This window comes from Melospiza melodia, chromosome 16 (genome assembly GCF_035770615.1).
Source record: "Melospiza melodia melodia isolate bMelMel2 chromosome 16, bMelMel2.pri, whole genome shotgun sequence".
Classification (NCBI taxonomy): Eukaryota; Metazoa; Chordata; class Aves; order Passeriformes; family Passerellidae; genus Melospiza; species Melospiza melodia.
This window is the reverse complement of record NC_086209.1, coordinates 11,850,601-11,868,741: the sequence shown is the minus strand read 5'-3', so window position 1 is coordinate 11,868,741 and position 18,141 is coordinate 11,850,601. Positions and strand designations below refer to the sequence as shown.

The window sequence follows — 18,141 nt, the reverse complement described above, 5'->3', positions numbered from 1 at the left end:
CAGGTGTTAAATCATGCTGGCTACTGAGTGGATCTTTCCACCCAGGTATTCATACAGGGAAATGCCAGCCAACACTGCAGCTCCAAACAGAAAGGGCAGCAGCTGCCACCATGCTGAAAAGTCTTCTACCCCTTCTGCAGATTTTATCAACACCCACCCACCAAACTCAGCTTCTCTCATGAAACAGCTGTTTTGGACACAACACAGAGGCCAATAGGATGGATCCTTCCTGGCATGGTTCTGACTGAGTCCTCAAGGGATTGTATATTGCCTGGAGATGAACACCGCCTGCTCCTAACAGGTTTTTGGGAAGTTATACTATGGGTCTAGAGTTTAAAATATATAGAGAGATTCTTGGATCGTTTCTCAAATGTCAAGCAAACCACACGGCCTACCTCTACTGTTTCCTTTCACTTGTCCTTTCACTTCCTCCTCCTGAGATAATGAAATCATTATCATATAAAAAAGCAGGGTAAATTCAGCAGAGCTCAGAAATCCTGACACTCTTGGAGAGACAACAGGACCAGAGAATGCATCCTCTCCAAAACTTCCCCCTCCCGTCATTACCAGTGCTTAGGAAAATACAAATAGCTTCTTGAACAATGGGATAAAATTTACCCTGACATTGTGAGGAAGAGCCTTAGATCTCTGTTACCTGGCTGCAGCCATGTGCAGTGAGTGACAGAACTGGGAAAAAAGGTCAGTTTAGGAGACACAAATGTCCCCATACTGCCTGGTAAGGGCTGCAGCTCAACTCTACCAGGCTACACATCTTTTAAAAAGAAAAAAAAAATAGTCACAAAAAAAAGTCTTGGCACTCAAAAGAGCAAAGTCTGGCAATGGACCAGCCAAATCCAGCAGCATTAACCCTCTGGGTGCTGGCAAATACCCTTCCCACTTAACCTAGTGGTATACAAAAATGGTCTCATGAAGCATTAACTGGGAGAAAAGAAAGGACACATTTAACCACAAGGCACTATAATGTGATTTGCTGCAAATTGTACCAATAATATTTAACAGACTCCTATGAATGATGGCAGCCTTTTTTATGGGCAAATATCAGTAAATTCTAAGAAATGCCTGTTCAGCAGAAAGAAAAATGAGTGGAACGGCAGATGAAAAGAGTGGCAGTGAAATGACAGGATGGTGTGTGATTCCTTGACATGCCATTTTGCTGAGGTTAGCCCTACAGAGGGTGTCAAAGTTGTAAGCAAAATGAGTGTGCACACTAAACTCCATTTCCCCTCACAGGTTTTTAAGCAGCAATTTCAAGAAGTAAGATCCTCATTACTTCCTACAGTTTTAAGAGCTTAGAATAGTGCAGCCACCCCAAATTCAGCATTCCTGAGGCAGCTAAATTATGAGACAGCTTAAACAAGTAGGTATATTGGAAATAATATTTGGTGCTCTCTTAATTTTGAGTTTCTGAATCATTAAAGATCCTGCTTTCAAGCTTTGTGACTGAGTGTGTATTTTGGCAGTTTTGCTGCAGTTCTGGTTACTCAGAATAATGTTCAGAGCCTTGCATGATCACTTGGCTGTGTGAGCTATGACCTGATGAGGTCTTAGGAGAGTTTGGGGGAGAACTGCAATAGTCAGCAGGAGTCAGGGATGAGCAGCAGTTGAAACAATCCTTGTTAATAACGTCAGTGAGTGTCTGCTGCTCACCAAAGAGGTGGTTTCAAGTTCTAACCTGTAGCACTCCTTCCCATTGCACACAGAAGCTGTCAGCTGGAGACACGGAGATAAACTTCTCCAAATGGAGAGAAATCTGTTTATGTTTAAACTACACAATAGATTGAACTTAGACAGAGGAACTGGCATAGAAACTCATCTGAGGGAATGATGAGAACTGCCATTTCCACTAAACCCAGTGTCAAGTACCAAAATCTCATGCAATGTGTTTGAATCCATTTGGAAGAAAATGATGAAATGCCAATGGCATCTGTGCTTGTGGCATTGGCACTCCTTTTAAAAGTTAAGAGGATGTCTGTGTACCTGTGCACACATGACTCAACATGATGCTGGTGCCACTCCAATAAAACCAAACCACTGATTGCTGAGTTTGGGCCATATCCAGACTCATTAAAACCCTTTACACTAAATTCAGCTCCTCAGATCTCAGCAGTCAGCTTGCAGACTGATGTACCAGAGGCTGCAGCCACACTGCTTTGTCCCCTGTTTGACTTACAGCACAGCCTGATGTTTATGTTACATAACTAAAGATATTGAGACCAACCACCCCACTCACACTGTCCACAGCACAAACATAAGGATTACTGAAAATCCTCAGCAGAAAAAAAAAAATCAGCTCCCCAGTTTAATATATACCATGTGTACTTCCTTTTCATTTATATATAGAGAGACTTCATACAAATCAATAAATACCTATGAATGAATGCCTAACACACTTCAATAGTATCAGATACAGGAAACATCCCAGTCAGAGTTGTAGAGGATTTTAGCTGATATTAAGCAGGAACAACCAAAGATGTGTTTGTTCGTATTAAATGTATCATATTCACACACACAAATTATTGCTCCCTGAGTACCCATTTTCACAGCTGTTCAAAACTGAGTAACATCTTAGCCCTTTTCTTAATGCTTATGCAAGATTCCAGTATTTGCACTTGCAGCTACTGCTTTCTTGTGAAATATTCTAAGTACCCACTGAATAAATAAATGTGTTTAGAATTTAAATAAATGGGCCTGTATTGAGCAAGTCTTTGGACTAAGTACAACTTCTTGTTTCTTCTCTGCCATACATCATCTTCTGGAGAAAGAAAACAGAGCTGTACATCTGTCTGAAGGAAATTCCCTGACCTACAAATTAAGAACCATTACAAGTGGAAAAAATATTCACTTGGAAACAGAAACCAGTGCCAGTAAAATTTCTTAAGTGATAAAATTTAACTTTTGAGAGTTGTCTGCACTTAATTGCTCCCAGAAAAACTAAAAAGAAGTCTAAAAGGGGATCTACTTCCCAAATGTCTGAATACAGTCAAAACCCCTGTACTGTGGGTTCCAAAGGACAAAGAGTTTTGAATCATCAAATCTGCATTAGGAATGCCTCCATCTCTGTGGTCACAGGAATCTGACATCTCATTTTCTGAAAACTTCCATCAAATCTTTGACAGAATCATAAGCAAACAGCTTATGTGGGAAAGGCTTCCTACTCACAGTGATCTGGAAAAAATAGAGGAATTTATTTTTTGTTCATATAACATCCAAGTAATTTGGGTTTGCACATTAGAAAAAGCATTTATATACATAAATAAATCCCCTAAATATCTAAATATATTCTGAACTTGAGTCAAGTCAGGTCAAGTCCAAGGTAAGAAGTGCTTTGCACTTTCTTATACTACAGTGAGAACCAAGTCAACTTTTAATTTTTGACCAAAATTCTACATTGGACTGGACAGTTCTGGAATCCTTGCAAGCCTCACACTGCCTGTGTGATAGGGCTGTGTTTCCGTGTGGCTAAATAGGAGCTCAGTCTGGAGAAGTGTAGCTTCTTTTATGTAGAGTGCTCATCTTGATAAGTTATCTACTTATCATAAGTCATCTACTGACATCCTTTGGAAACAGATGAGCAATTTCACTAAGTAAGCATAATTTTTCTGGTACAATATTCTTCAGGAATTTGCCTGAGGCATTAGCAATATACTGGGCCATGTATTATAGAACTAGAGGTCCAAACTATAAACCAATTGAGCAAGCAGTGGAAAAATTTATGCCATGCTGGATTAAGTTTTCATTATATTTGTTGTATAGCAGCAGGATATATATATATATATATATATATATATTAAAAATTCACATTCATGAAGCTGTTAATAAAAGATAAGGCCACCAAGCTTGCTTTTCTGTTTTAAAAGTTTCAAAAAGTACATTTCCAGTTACCTGTAACTGCTTTCAGTTTCTGTCAAATACCAGAAAGACAGCATGAAGTGTAAAAGATCCACAGGGTCTGTAATCCCAAGTGAATCAGAATGTCTGTGTACTAGGCTAACTCTAAGTTTCTCCAGTCTGCTACGCTAGCTCTGAAATGAGCAAGACCCCATCCAAACATGCATCAGACGAGCTCTGCTCAATGCACAGCTCTAGGCAGAGAAATCCAGCTCTCCACAGGATGTGGTGTAAGGACAGCACAAGGGCTGGAAGGGAAAAGGGTCCCTTTGAATGGCATTTCCAAAAGAGGAGCTGAACTAGAAAGTGGAAAAGACTGCAGGTGGTTTGCTGAGGGTTTTGGATATTTTGCGCTCGTAGCCTGTCTGCAGCTCATCACCTGGGTGAAAGCACCTGCTCTTACCTCAGCCACTCTGACTTGTACAAGGGCAGTTATCACAGAAAATTCATCAAAGTTGTTATGCGATTAAGGCTTTATTCCTGCTCTTTGTTAAGATCAAGCCATTAAGTGTATCAGCAAAATAATCATGAAAGAAACGACACAATGTCTTTTCATTCTACAACACTTTATGGATCTGACCCTTTACAAGACCCTGCTGCTTCTCTCCATTCACTCCTCACAGAACTCTGAGATCACAGGGATTCTCCCAGTCCCCCACACCAGTGCTAAGGGCTCACACCTGGGAAACAGCCACCAATTCCAGCAATTCTACCAACGACATAAGAGACAAATAAACTCCAGCTTGTATTAACAACCAGCCACCTAACTCCAGCTACCTAACATAGGGTAAAAACCTGATTTGGAGCATAAAACGTCAGGTCCGACACTGGAAGACCGCAAGCCTGCAAGTTCGGGATGAGGATGCCCATGCAGCCGCCAGCCTCTGCGTTCGCAGCCGTGGGGAGCCGAGACTACAGCCCTGGAGCCGAGCGTGCCGCGGGAAGCTCCGCCGGGAGCGCTCACCGGCGTTATCCCAGCGCCGCCGCCGGCCCCGAGAGCGGCCCCGGCACGGCGGCTGCCCGGGGGCCGGCACGGAGCCTTTCCCGTGCCGGGACCGGGCCCGTGCCCGTCCCGGTGCCCGCCCCGCCCGGCCCGGCCCCGGCCGCGCCGCCACTCACCGGCCGCCGCCCGCGCCCCGCCGCGCCCGCCGCCCCGGGCACCGGCACCACCTCCCGCCGCCGCCCGCGGGCACCGGGCACCGAACACCGGCACCACCTCCCGCCGCCGCCCGCGGGCACCGGGCACCGAACACCGGCACCACCTCCCGCCGCCGCCCGCGGGCACCGGGCACCGAACACCGGCACCACCTCCCGCCGCCGCCCAGCGGGCACCGGGCACCGACCCTGCCCACCGGGCACCGGGCACCGGCCCCACCTCCCGCGGGAACGCACCCACCCCGGGCCGGTCCGAGCCCCGCTGAGAGCGGCTCAGCCCGCTGCCTCCGCCCGAAGGCTGCGCTGGCCTGCGAGAGCGCCTTACACAAAACGCCGCCTGTGACACTGAAGGAATTTTGGCCCCTTCTCAAGCCGTTGTGCCCTGGGAAGTCCCTGCTGCCTCCAAGGTTTCCTACTGGTTTGTTGCTGTCCGTGGAATCGTACAGGCTGCAGCCTGAGACACCTGCAACAACCCAGCTGTGAAGGCACAACCATGGCGTGACCACGGAATCACAGAATGTGCTGAGTTGGAAGGGACCCATCAAGATCATCGGGTCCAACTCGTGGCCCTGCACAAGACACCCCAAGAATCACATCATGTGCCTGAGAGCACTGTCCAAACACTCCCGGAGCTCAGAAAGGCTTCTTCCTGTAACCACTTCCTTGGAGAGCCTGTTCTAGTGCCCTCTCTGGCTGGAAAACCTTTTCCTGGTATCTAACCTAAACCTTCCCTGACTCCGCTGCATGTGATGGCAGTGACAGTTTTTGGGGCTCAGCTCCTGAGACACAATGTCTCAGGAAAACATTCAGCCTGACCTAAGTCAGCACTCAGCTCATTGCCTGGAGGGCGAGAGGCACAGTGAGAGGCATCCTCTCAGCAACATGGTTCAGGTAACATTTAGGCAGTGGGATGGCTTTGAGGGTCTGAAAAATTTTCCCATTGAGAGCATTGTATAACTAGAAATGCATCAGGCTGGGAAATCAATGAAGTGCTTCCCTAGCCTGTTGAAACTGGATTCTACTGGATTACTATGTAGTGTCTCAGTTTGTGTCAAATCAAGTTCAGTGACTGAACCAATCTCAGCTAAATAAACTGGGATGAGAATCCATCCATCTTGTTGCATTTCTGCAACTGAAATGCTGCAAGGTTACACCTGGGAAAATGCAGAGTTTATTGATAACTCTCACCTTCCAACCTTTGAATCTATTAATGCTGAAGTTGGTTACCAATTCCCATTGAAACAGACCGACCTGCTCTGTTGCAGAAGTGGCACAGAAGTAACAAGCCCTCCTTCAGGAATGCAGTGACAGAGTGAAGACAGCTCATGTGCTCCAAAATGCAAAGTGAATGTCTCCAGTGTAAATAAAAATAGGTGTTTGTGAACAACATGCGTACATGCCATGAACAGCATTTCCATATCCAACACTAATGGAGCAGAGACAACATTTCCTAATCCCTCTAACAGTGCTACTGGTTTGACTTGATCTGGGCATGCACCAATTTTCCTTCACATCATCCAATTACTTCTGATATATAAAATCCTTCTGGCTCATTAGACCTGGAAGGAAATTCAAGTTGTTGTTTTCCGGAAGTCAGGGATTTAATTTACTCTTTCAGGGTCTATGAGTGTGCTTCCTAGGCATACTAAGACTCTTACATTGCAAGAATCACATGTAGATTTATGTTTTCTTTTTTCTTCACCTCTTCCAGAAGTATCTGCAGCTTGTGCAGATTGGTTTTGACATCTGCTGCCTTTTAGAAAAAGGAGCCAATACAGAGAATTCACATTTGGATTTTCATCTGTAGTTAAAATACAACTCCAAAATTCCTAGTGTGGTTGCTGTACATACTGATCAATCAAGCTTTCTTGTCACAGTGACTGTAAGTCCTGTTTGACATGATTGAACTGAAAGCTACAGTCCTGGAAGGGGGGAAGATGAAGCCAGTGAGGGAAAGATTTTAGCTGCAAGTTCACAGCAGGGTATTTCTGAGGAAAGCAATTCCCCAGCACAAACAGTCTGTCTTTCCAATACCCCTCTCTGACACATTTTCTGAAACTTGGTAGAAAGTCCCATCTGGAGCTATTTTATGCTGCAGGTGTTTACACATTTATCTCCAGGAATGACAGGATCTTGATAGCCTTCAGCAGTGTCTTCTTCACATTCCACAGCCCTTCCTCCTTGCACATTACTGGATGGAGAGCATAGCTAGAAACTCAGAAGATACAACTGAAAAAAGAAACAGAAATGTGATGGAGATGGAAACAAAAACTAATAAATAAAGCAAGTCCAGGAACAAGATGGTCTGTGCTTTTGATGTGAGGACTAGGTGCAATTCAGGGCATTGTTGGGTCAGGTGCCTGTTCCACACCTGGAACAGACCCATCCCACGTAAGGAAGCCATTGGACCACAAGGCAAAAATCTGCTCTCTTTGGCTACATGGTATCTCAAAGTGTTTGTTATGCAGTCCTACAGCATGTTCCTGAAGTCTCAAATTCTCAAATAGGAGTTACAAATCAGACTTCAGTCTGGGCAGCAAAGATCTAACTTGCCAGTGGTTTTATTCATAGCCCGTTCTCAGTAATTTAAAAGACTGAGATACCTTCTCTCTGCTTTGGAAACCCTGGGTCCTTGCAGGTCAAATAAAAGCAGCAATAGCTCCAGGTGACCAGCACTTCTGGGAATCACAAGTAATAAAAATAAGGCATTAGAATCTATGCAAACTTGCAGCCTCAGTTTAAATTAAAATGATCAATCAGGTAAGTCAGAGAAAGGAATTCCTGTGAAGGGCTTCCACTGGAACAATGAGAGGAGGTGAGGCCCAAAACCAGCTTGGCAACTATAGAATCATGGGGAACCCAGGTAAAGCACACTTTGTTTAGAATAATTAAGTTTGCTCTAAAAGATGCATTAAATCTACCAGACAAGATACAAAGTGGAAATAGCACAGTAGGAAGAATGATGAGGTGTAGCAGAGCTAATTTCTCTTCATCTCTAATAGATCAATGCTACTTCTTAAAAAATACAAGTAGAAGTATTTTAAAACGGTTTGAACTATCCTGACTTGCAAGGATATGAAACCTGTCTGAGTTCCAGTGTTTTCTTCAATTAATAAGAAGAGAGCATTATGCTAGAACACTGCTGGAGGCTATCAACCCATCTCAGAGATGTAAGCAGAATAGTTTCAAGGAGAAAGCTATTGTTGTTTATAGAATGGAGAGGGAAACCTGTGTGGGAGCACAATTAATGCCAGTGGTGTTTAACTAGAGCTGGGGCAAACTCCTCTCTGGCTGGAACCTCAGTTCTGCTTAAAGGAATTGCCAAGTAGGCTTGCTAGAGGGAAATGCATAACAAAAGGTTCATGAATTTAGGTATTTCCAACCAATGTATTACCATTTATTCATACCCTTTTATCTCTAAATACCTGTTCTTATTTTTTGCTTAAGATTCTTAAGCATTCTAAGGCATATGAGTTTTTTTATAAAGAGCTGAAAAGTTGGGCCACTTCCAGTACCAGCACTCACACGGCAAATAACTTGAGATTCTATCAATCTTGGCAATGTTTCCTGGCCCTTCTTAATCTAAGAATGAACTGTTCTTGAATCGTTTCTCTTGGATATTAGGCATAAACAAAGCTTCTTTTCCCAGATTAGTGTCCAGTTCAAGGTCAGATTCAGGGTTGTCATTGTTTTGGAGTCTTGGGGTTTTTCCTCGCTGTTGAAAAAAAATGTAAAATATCCCTCCAAATTTCTTCCTTTTTTTTACATCTATTCCTCTACAACATAATAGCAGCACAATGAAGTGTAACAGTGTCAGGTCTACACTGAGCAGAATTAACTAGGTAATACAGCTTCAGAATTTGAATAATTCTGAAGTTTCAGAGATTTCTCTAGTATCTGAAATAGAGTCAAAATGCAGAGCTACTTTATTAACAAGTACAAATCTCAGCTGTCAGATCAATGAAACAAGGAGTTGTTCAAGTTACACAGCAGATGGAAGCAAAAGTCAGTGCATACCACGACAGGACAGATCTAAGTTCAGGAGCTGATCTATAAAACAAGGAGCTTCCCAAAGGAGACAGCAGGTGGAACCAAACACCAAGAGCCAACGTGTCTAAACATCTTAGTACACAAGTCCTTGTGTGTATCACAAAATATTATCCATATCTGCAGTGACCCACAGAGTTTAAAATATTCCTGAGAATAATATCATTATTATTGTTATTGTTATTGTTACAGTTATTGAGAATTATTATTATTAAAAATATTCCTTCTGAGAATTAGAAAGTAAACTAAATGCACTTCTTTCAGTTTGCTGTGACTACGTGTCCCAGGGCCAGGTTCAGTGAAAGCTGCCTGCTTGCCCTGAAGCAGGGGTATGAACCATCTGCCAAGCTATAATGGGAGATCAGGTTGGCACTTGGTGATCTCTTTCCAACCTTAATGACTCTGTGATCAAGGCTGGTACACTGCATTTCTTCTCTAGGTGTACCCTGAGGTACTGACTCGTGTAGAGAATGACGATACACTGGCAGGGCATTGGTTTGTGATCTTTTTGAAGGACACGTTTTGTGGAGGTGACTACTCAGACCCAAGGCATCACTTTGTGCTTTCTCACACTTGATACCGAGGAGCAGACGTCACCAGTCATATTGTACCTCTATTTGGGGCTCCATTTGCTCCACCATATGAACATCATACCAAGTAGATACATCCAAGTTAGTATTTCCTTCAGCTTAAGTTTTAATTCACCAAAACCTCCACTGAGAAGAAACATTAATACAGAACTCTGTGACAGGATAATTTTATTTTTCATGCTATATTAGTACATCATGGTTGCTGCTTCTGTAGTTTTGTGAGGCCTGGAGGTAATATCTGAATGAGAAAAACCCAGAAGTTTGGTTACTTCTTCCCTTTTCTTCTACGTTAAGTTTGACATTTCTGGAGTATTCAGAAAAGTCACTGCCTTGCCAAGAAAGCGAAGATGTGCACAGGTGGAACGAGTGTAGGGAGTGACAGAACGGGTCAGGCTGGAAGGGAGCACAGTGGGTCCAACCTCCCTGCTCAGGCAGGGTCAGCCCGGGGGCACAGGATTGCATCCAGACCGTTCTTGAATTTCTACAATGAGAGACACTCCACGAACTCTCAGGACAATCAGTTCCACTGTGCAATCACTGCACAGTAAAGAAGTTTTCCTCGTATTCAGGTGGAACTTCCAATGCATCAGTTTCTGCCTGCTGTCCCCTGTCTCACTCTGGCAGCGCGGAGCTGAGCCGGGCTCCATCCTCCATCCAGCAGCGCGGTTCGCACAGCGCATCGCGGCAGCCCCGACACGGCTCTAACGCCACCCCGAGGTTATTTTTTACGGAATTTCTGTGGAACCGAGTGCCGCCACAGCGGCCTGGCCTGACCCAATCTGGGGAGCCGCGGCCACGGCCGATCCCGCATCACCACCTAGCGCCGGCAGCGGGCGCGGAACCGCGGAGCCGAGCCGAGCCCGCCCGGCCCGCCCAGCCGAGCCCGCCCGGCCCGCCCAGCAGAGCCCGCCCGGCCCGGCCTGGGGGCGGCCCCGCGCCCGCGCCTCAGCCCCGCCGCGCCCACCGCCCGCCCCTGGGTCCGCCCCGCCGGGCCGGGTGAGCTCCGTGCTCTGTGCTCCGTGCGGCGCTGTGCGCTCCGAGCCCGCGGGGCCGCCGCACAGAGCAGCGCCATGGCCCGCGAGGAGGTGGCGGTGGCCGGCGAGGAGGCGGCGGGCGAGAGCGGCGGGCTGCTGCTGGAGATCGTGGGCTCCCCGCTCAACCTGAGCCTGCTGGGCCTCTGCCTCTTCCTGCTCTACCAGATCCTGCGGGGCGAGCGGCCCGCGGCGCCCGCGGGCGAGGCGGACCCGCCGCCGCTGCCCAAGATGAAGCGCCGCGACTTCACCCTGGAGCAGCTGCGGCCCTTCGACGGCGTGAGCGACCCGCGCATCCTCATGGCCGTCAACGGCAAAGTCTTCGACGTGACCCGCGCCAGGAAGTTCTACGGGCCCGGTGAGGGCGGGGGCTGCGGGGCGGGCCCGGCCCGGGCGCTCCGCACGCTCCGGGGAAGCGCGGGCGGGTCGGGGCCGGTGCTGGCCGGGAGCGCCTTCCCTCGGCGGGGATCGGCGCTGAGCCCGTCCCGGTCCCCATGCGGAGCTTTGGGAGGGCTCGGCCGGTGCTTGGCGCCGGGAAGGCTGCGCGCCCCTGCGAGCCCGGGAGCGGCGGGACGGTCACTGCTGCCGTCCGGGTCCAGTCGGGCCCCGGCGTTGGAGAAACTCCGGCTTTGCCACTTTACGTAATTTCATTATTCTCGGTGTTCTCCCATGGCAGTCTACACGTACCATGAGAGGTTGGGCGGCTTTGTGGGCCTGGGTTGCCTTTGCCTGATGGCGGGCAGCAGAAGCGAAGTATTCTCTCAGTGTTGACATTCCATTCCCAACTTTTAGTGTGTATCGCTCTATTGCATAATATTTATACTAAATAGTTGGCAATTTAGATTAAACCAGCTTTCTACCAGGAGCATAGTTCAAACGTGCAAAGATTGAATAACCTATGCTCGTGGAGCAGCCAGTGATGAGGTGGGTGGGACTACGTGCACCCAGATGAAGGAGTTTTATCACTTCCACGAGGCCATGGGGTTTTATTTTTATCAGAGGCTGCCTGTTAAAACTGCTCACTGAGGCTTGCTGATTTGTACCAGGTTCTGCCTGGCATAACCACTCTCGAGCTGTCCAGACAGCCTGGTAGCTGCAGGAGTGAGCTGCCAGTGCTGCTTAAGAGGCAAGGAGAAAAATGCAGGAGACACCACGTTTTTGGAAGTGTTATCAGTTACAGCTTTTGGGCCAAACATAGACGAGACTGCCACTGAATGATGCCAGGCTGTAGCTTTGCATTCTGCAGCAGTCAGGATGATATGCACAGTGAGTTAGATGTGCAGTTCTGTGTTTGTGCAACCTAAAATCCAGTTGACATAAGGTCCAAGCTTTAGATACTGCCTTATTTGATGACAGTAAAAGCTGTCTTTGCATCTGATTTGGTAATTGCTGAATGGCTCACCACAATGTCTGGCTAGTTTGATTTTCATTTTAATGGAAAAGTAAGATTCTTTTGATTAATTTATGAAAAAGCACACTGGAAGTTGGCATGTGCTCTACAATAACCAGAGTTCATATCTAACTTCTTTAAGCTCCTTTTAGAAGAACTTTGAATGTCTAGTTGAACATGCAGTATCTCAATTTTTGGCTTGTCATGCAAGCAAGTCAATCATTAATGAAGTTTAGCAAGAGTTTATCTTGATTTCTCTTATCTGCTGTGAGTTAAATGTTTTGGTCATTTGAGTTCATCTTGCATTTTGTTTTAATAGATGTTTCCTCCAACTTGGTAATTTCTCATAGCTCCACTATATTTTCTGTCAAGCCATCCTTTCATCTCCAGTCAGGAGTATCCATTAGAAAACTTTGATTTCACCCCATAGACATCCTTCCTCTGTTCCTTATTCTAAGGATGTGTGTCCCAGTCTGTATGCTTGTCCTTACCCTGTTTATATATTCCCTGCACCATGGTGTGGTTCATTGTCCTGATGTTTCAGCAAATCTCAGTAGTATCCTTCTCCATTATTTTGTTTCTTGTCCTCTTCCTCTGTTTCCTCTTATTACCAATTAGAATAAAACTTTAAAGCATTTCAGAAGCTTGAGGCACCTGATGCATGGCTCAGGGTAGAAACTCACCATCTGTTTTAGTTTGGGGACTCTGATCCATGAAGATATCATAGCTTCCATTGCCTCTGCAATAATGCTGCTTATGTTTTTATTTCAAAGAGGGCCCGTATGGGATTTTTGCTGGAAGAGATGCATCCCGAGGCCTTGCCACCTTCTGCCTGGACAAGGAGGCACTGAGGGACACCTATGATGACCTCTCTGACCTCAATGCCACACAGCAAGAGACCTTGAGGGACTGGGAGTCACAATTCACTTGTAAGCAATTTTAAACCTATTTACAAAGAAGTAAACTGGTAATAGGGGAAGCAATAGTTAAAAGGCTGTAACCAGCTGGAAGCATCATATATATATATATATATATATATTTTTTATATATGTGTGTATATATATATGCATATATATTATATATATATATATATATATGATGGAAATTGCATACATCAGTCCACCAGTTACCAGTATAGTGTAAATAAAATGTGTTTTCCTTTTAAATCTAGTGTTGAAAGATTTACTATAACGAGCTGCAATGGAGTTTTCTCCACATGATGTCATTAGAAATCTCCATCCTGACCTGATGTGCCCCTACTATTTTGGCCATCTTCCTGTTTTAATTAAGACTGTTAATCACGCCACACTGAATGGCTGGTTTATTATGCTAACAAGCTTGTTGCAGAAACCAGAACTGTGCTATCAAATATATGACTTGAGCTAGTGTTAAAATCTACCTTTACAAGTGTTGAGCATCAGGACTGACAGTGAAGTCCTCTCTTTTTATTACTGTGTTCCTATTAAATATGACAAATAGTTGTTTTAAGTATTTACAACAACGTTGCTAGTCTGAAATACCTGAAATCAGGGGGTTCTTTTGCTTTGTTGAAGTTGACAGATAAGCAACATAATATAGCTCTCAGTCCTTATATATCTTGGCATTTTTACATGCTCAAAAGGAGATATAAAATAAATCAGAGGCTTAATCACATAATCGGATAACAGACCCATCTCTATCTTTGGGAGAAATTATCTCCCTTCTGTCCTATTGAATATTTGTAATACACATTACAAAAATAAAACCCCTTCCAGGTTGTGTATATGTGTGCACATACGTATGTGCATGTTTAATAATGTAAATATTCTAACAATGCCTTTGGTTTTAACATTGGCAAGAGAAATAATCTAATCCAGGATTCTGTTTCCTTGGCTGGGTGAGTACCTCAGTTTGTGTTTATTCATCTTTTGGTTTAGGCAATAAAATGAGAGTTACATTCACTTCACCTTTTTCTTATGACAGCAGTAATAGTAGTTCAGGTAGTTGATTTTAGCTTTTCTCCTTCCCCCCAGTGTTTGGAACAAGTTGCTCAGAGCTGTTTTATTGAAATATAGTCATCCTGTTCATTCAGGAAACAGTATGAGGAGTTTATAAACGTGTCTCTTCAGGGCAGAAAATTACTTGGATTTTTTTTTTCCCCAGTTAAGTACCATCATGTTGGTAAGCTGCTGAAGGAGGGGGAGGAACCCACCGTGTACTCTGATGAAGATGAGAAAGATGCCCAGGATGCAAAGAAAGAGTAGATACTGCAGTGTGGAACAATCTATTTTTGAACCACAATGGATCATTTGTAACATTCCACTTCTGTTTCACAAGGTGCAGCAGCAGCAAGGTTTACAAAAGGTCCAGAGGTACAGTGAATGGTTTCTTTTCAAAGATTTCCTTTTCAAATTCAGTGGGAAGCTTCTGAAGGTCTATGATCTGTCTTGCTTTAAACCCACATAATAAGTATGCATGACAAATGTCTGTGCAAAAATAAACTGCAATTTTGGCAATAAAGGACTGTTTTCCTGCTATCACCATTTAGTGCAAAGTAGGTTGGAATCAAGTTTTTCATTACCAACCTATCACTGTGGAGACAAGCACATGACTCACTTCACATATGCAACACAAACACCACTAAATCTTCTTTTGTGTTAGCTTCTGCAGGATCTGGCAGATCTTACCTGGGTTGTAATTCCTTTAGAAAAGGGACTATATTTTGTTCACAAAGCATCATACTCATTTGTTGTGCAGTGTAATTCATTATTATGTGAGATAATTTGGCTTTTGAGTCATTGCATTAGTGACTTACAGATGAAACACTAACTGCTTTTAAAAAAGATTAAGAATTTTTGTGAGGTTAAATCACTTTTAAGTATTTAATAAAGACTGATGAATGCTTGATGTATTCAACATGCATAATTCTGCATAGACTAATATTGTCTGTTCACTTTTAAAGCACATCTATAGTGTTACAAAAGTTTAGATAATGAGTGGAACTAGGCATCCCTACAGGTACACCATGGAGTGTGACTTGACTATTGTTCATTTGATTTTCTTCTCAGCAAAAAGTGCTCCTATGAATGTTAATGGAATTATATTAAACATGGAAGATCAGCTGCTCTTGATTCCTAGGCCTAAAAAACAAGAAGTTGCTGGTATGGCATGATTAGCAAGTGCTCTTGTACATGCACCTCTACCTAGCAGAAAAACATTACTGGTCAATGTAACTTACATAAGTTTCCTGTACAAAATAAAACAGTGCAAGCTGTTTCTGCATTGAGGCCTTTGTTGGTTTGGAATGTTGCCATTCAAAGAAATGACACAATCTCATGCATAACCAGCAGTGCTATACCTGTGGACCTGACCTTTGAGTTGCTTTTTACTTATTTGCTCTCTTGGCTTACCTCTATGCTTAATTACTAGGTTTTTTCTAAGTGACCTCCCTCCTACCAGAGAGGGCTGGATAAATGGATATGACCAAGGAAAAATGTAAATGTTCATCATCCAAAATACTTCCATAAAACTTATAAATTCCAAGATAACTAATGATTTTCTGATCACATGTGAACTTGTTTCATGTCCAGGTGATTCTGCTAGTGCAGAATCTCCAGGGTGCCTGTCTGGTGTGGTTCCCTCTGTTTCATTTCTCTGACTCGGCTGTCTGGTTGTTTCAATTTGGCAACATGCCCAAAATGAGGAACTGAGTCCTGGGTGGGAAGGTGCAAACTAGGCAGAAGTGTTCAGAAGTAGAGTGTGTTGCACAACAGCAGCTTTCATAAACGAGTTGACACAACATATTAAAGTGCCTGAGACCATCTGTGGTGAGAACAACTGACTCTCCCTCAGTCCCAACACCGTCCTGGGATTTTCTTTTGGTTGCACTGGGCCTTCCAATGAAGAGCAAGGTTGTTTGAGCCAGAGTTGTGTAAAGTGGTACTGTATGAACTACCTGACAAAGGTCTGGAGACACACATAGGCCTTGTCATGACCTTTGTGTTGCTGTTTTATTTTTAGAGACATCTATACTCTTTGCAAACTACTACTAATGGTTTACCTCAAATTGGAAATGTGCTTTTATTTGTTTAAGGCAGAAAATAAAATACTCTTGCATAATGGTGGAGTTTGTTTTTATTTACTGCAACCAAATGTTATATTTTATTATTATATTTAATAGTCCCCTAACGTTTCAAGTTTTATATTATCTTTCTCTGATCTGTCAGGTTATCCAATCCATAGATTGAGTAAAATATGTTCTAATGGAATGCTTGTAAATGCAGTTTGCTAGTAAAATTTTGACAGAATATTAAATAGCGAACACGCTCTATTGCAGAAAAAACCCCAAGTAATTGTTAATACTGAGCAAAAGCTGGAGCTTTGGAAGGCTGTAACCTACCCTTAAGTGGACCCAACCACCTGACTCTAAAGTTACTCTGTAACATCTTCTGAGGAACTAAAAACTATTTTAAGGATTAATCTGTACATCAGAACGTTATGCATCACAAAGAGAAATAAAAACGATGCAGAAAACATGCAGTAACACAAGAAAAGCTCATTGTTAATACTTCTTGGGGAGGAGGCATGACACTTTGGTAAGATTGTTACTTTTTCAAGGAAAGCAGAGAATTCCTTGTCAAAGGAGAAGTGTGTCACAGAAGCTGCTCATAAAGCAGCAGGCACGGGTTTTACTTCTTTCCAAAGTGCTGAAGAAAATGGATGGGTTTTAACTTCTTTTTTAGTCTGTTCATTACAATTTGAACCCTTCCTTCAACAGTGACTGGCAGCAATGACTATGCAAAAAGAGCCATGCCAGGCAGCTCATCAGGCTGTACATTAACCAGGCAGGACAGGATGACCAATTCAAGGCAGACAATGTCACTAATCTCCCTCCTCTGACGTGTCCAACACCTGTCACAAAGATCTTTGCCAGGACAAATCAAAACAATTGAGTCATATCTTATTTTCAACCATACTCTTAACTGCTTTGTAAAATTCAGATATTCTCTCATCAAGGCTTCACCTGCCTGTACTCACCTTTATTAGCTCTTACTTCCTGCTGTTTCAGTTAAACAAAAAAAAAGTTCAGTATTGAATGCTTCTGTTGAAAATTACGTAAGGGGCTTTATGAAAAGTGAGGCATTTCTATGCATTGCCTGGAATCCCTGGATTAAGAAGAAAAGGCTTTATATCATAATTGCTGTATTGTATTTCAAGCAGATGGACTGATTTAATAATGGGCCTTGTGTAATTCTGCTTTCAAACCAGCCTGTAGGATTTTGGCTTCAGCATTCAGCACAAGGTACAACCCACAGGTCACAAACTTTCAGTAACAAAGCATTGTTCAGCCTACTTCTCTCCATACCAGCTCTATGAGGAGGCATTATCACTAGTTCTGTACAGAAAATTAGATTTGATAGCAAGAGCTGCAGTCTCAGGGCCAACTTCATACATGTCAGAGTAAACAGTGTTTCCATAAAAAGCATCCAGCCTCTTGAAACAGCAGCCCGGCACAACAGCACACATCAGGTTCAAACTGAAAGGTGTGAAAGTATACCAGAAATGTTCTATATTTCCATTGCTGAACTATATAAATGCTGCTTTTAATGCATATTTTCATCTAATAAATGTTTTAATTGCCAAAACATTCTGTAACTTTCATATGTGGGATGTGACATTTATAACAACTAAAATCCAATCTACAAAGCCATGCATTTTAAGAGTTTTAAAGCAAGCTGTTACATATATCTTTAAAGATTAGCCTTCAGGATAATAAAATCATATTAAGCAGGCCAGTGTATGAAAAAGTGGGGCTCATATTAAATGTGCTGACAGGAAAAAGAAATTCTTCCCTGTGAGTGTGGTGAGGCTGTGGCAGAGGCTGCCAGAAGAAACTGGGTGCCCCAGCCCTGGAAGTGTTCAAGACCAGGCTGGACCCTGCTCGGAGCAGGTGGAAGGTGCCCGTGCCCTTGGCATGGGGGTTGGAACAAGATGGTTTTTAAGGTCCTGATCCAAACCATTCTATGATTTTGTGAAAAGT

General features: G+C 43.8%; 2 protein-coding genes across 2 annotated transcripts in view; one reads left to right on the top strand and one right to left on the bottom strand.

Annotated features, from left to right (window-relative positions):
- KIAA1210 (KIAA1210 ortholog) overlaps positions 1–4,848 on the bottom strand; it is a 50,255-nt gene extending 45,407 nt beyond the window's left edge. Inside the window, exon 1 of the mRNA XM_063170650.1 lies at positions 4,705–4,848. Coding sequence (XP_063026720.1) covers positions 4,705–4,718 — 14 coding nt within the window. The 5' untranslated portion in view covers positions 4,719–4,848. The remainder of the gene's footprint in view (positions 1–4,704) is intronic.
- A 5,908-nt stretch (positions 4,849–10,756) lies between these two features.
- Positions 10,757–16,220, top strand: PGRMC1 (progesterone receptor membrane component 1). The gene is made up of 3 exons (XM_063170646.1): positions 10,757–11,090; positions 12,896–13,051; positions 14,265–16,220. Exons 1-3 carry the CDS (start codon positions 10,772–10,774, stop codon positions 14,363–14,365), a joined length of 576 nt encoding a protein of 191 aa, XP_063026716.1. The 5' UTR covers positions 10,757–10,771; the 3' UTR covers positions 14,366–16,220.
- The last annotated feature ends 1,921 nt before the right edge of the window (positions 16,221–18,141 follow it).

Excerpts from the sequence above, each read along its gene's own strand:
- PGRMC1 (XM_063170646.1), top strand. The coding sequence starts at position 10,772 with ATGGCCCGCGAGGAGGTGGCGGTGGCCGGCGAGGAGGCGGCGGGCGAG. Across the intron at positions 11,091-12,895 it reads CAGGAAGTTCTACGGGCCCG|AGGGCCCGTATGGGATTTTT; the intron begins GTGAGGGCGGGG and ends TTTATTTCAAAG. Across the intron at positions 13,052-14,264 it reads CTGGGAGTCACAATTCACTT|TTAAGTACCATCATGTTGGT; the intron begins GTAAGCAATTTT and ends TTTTTTCCCCAG.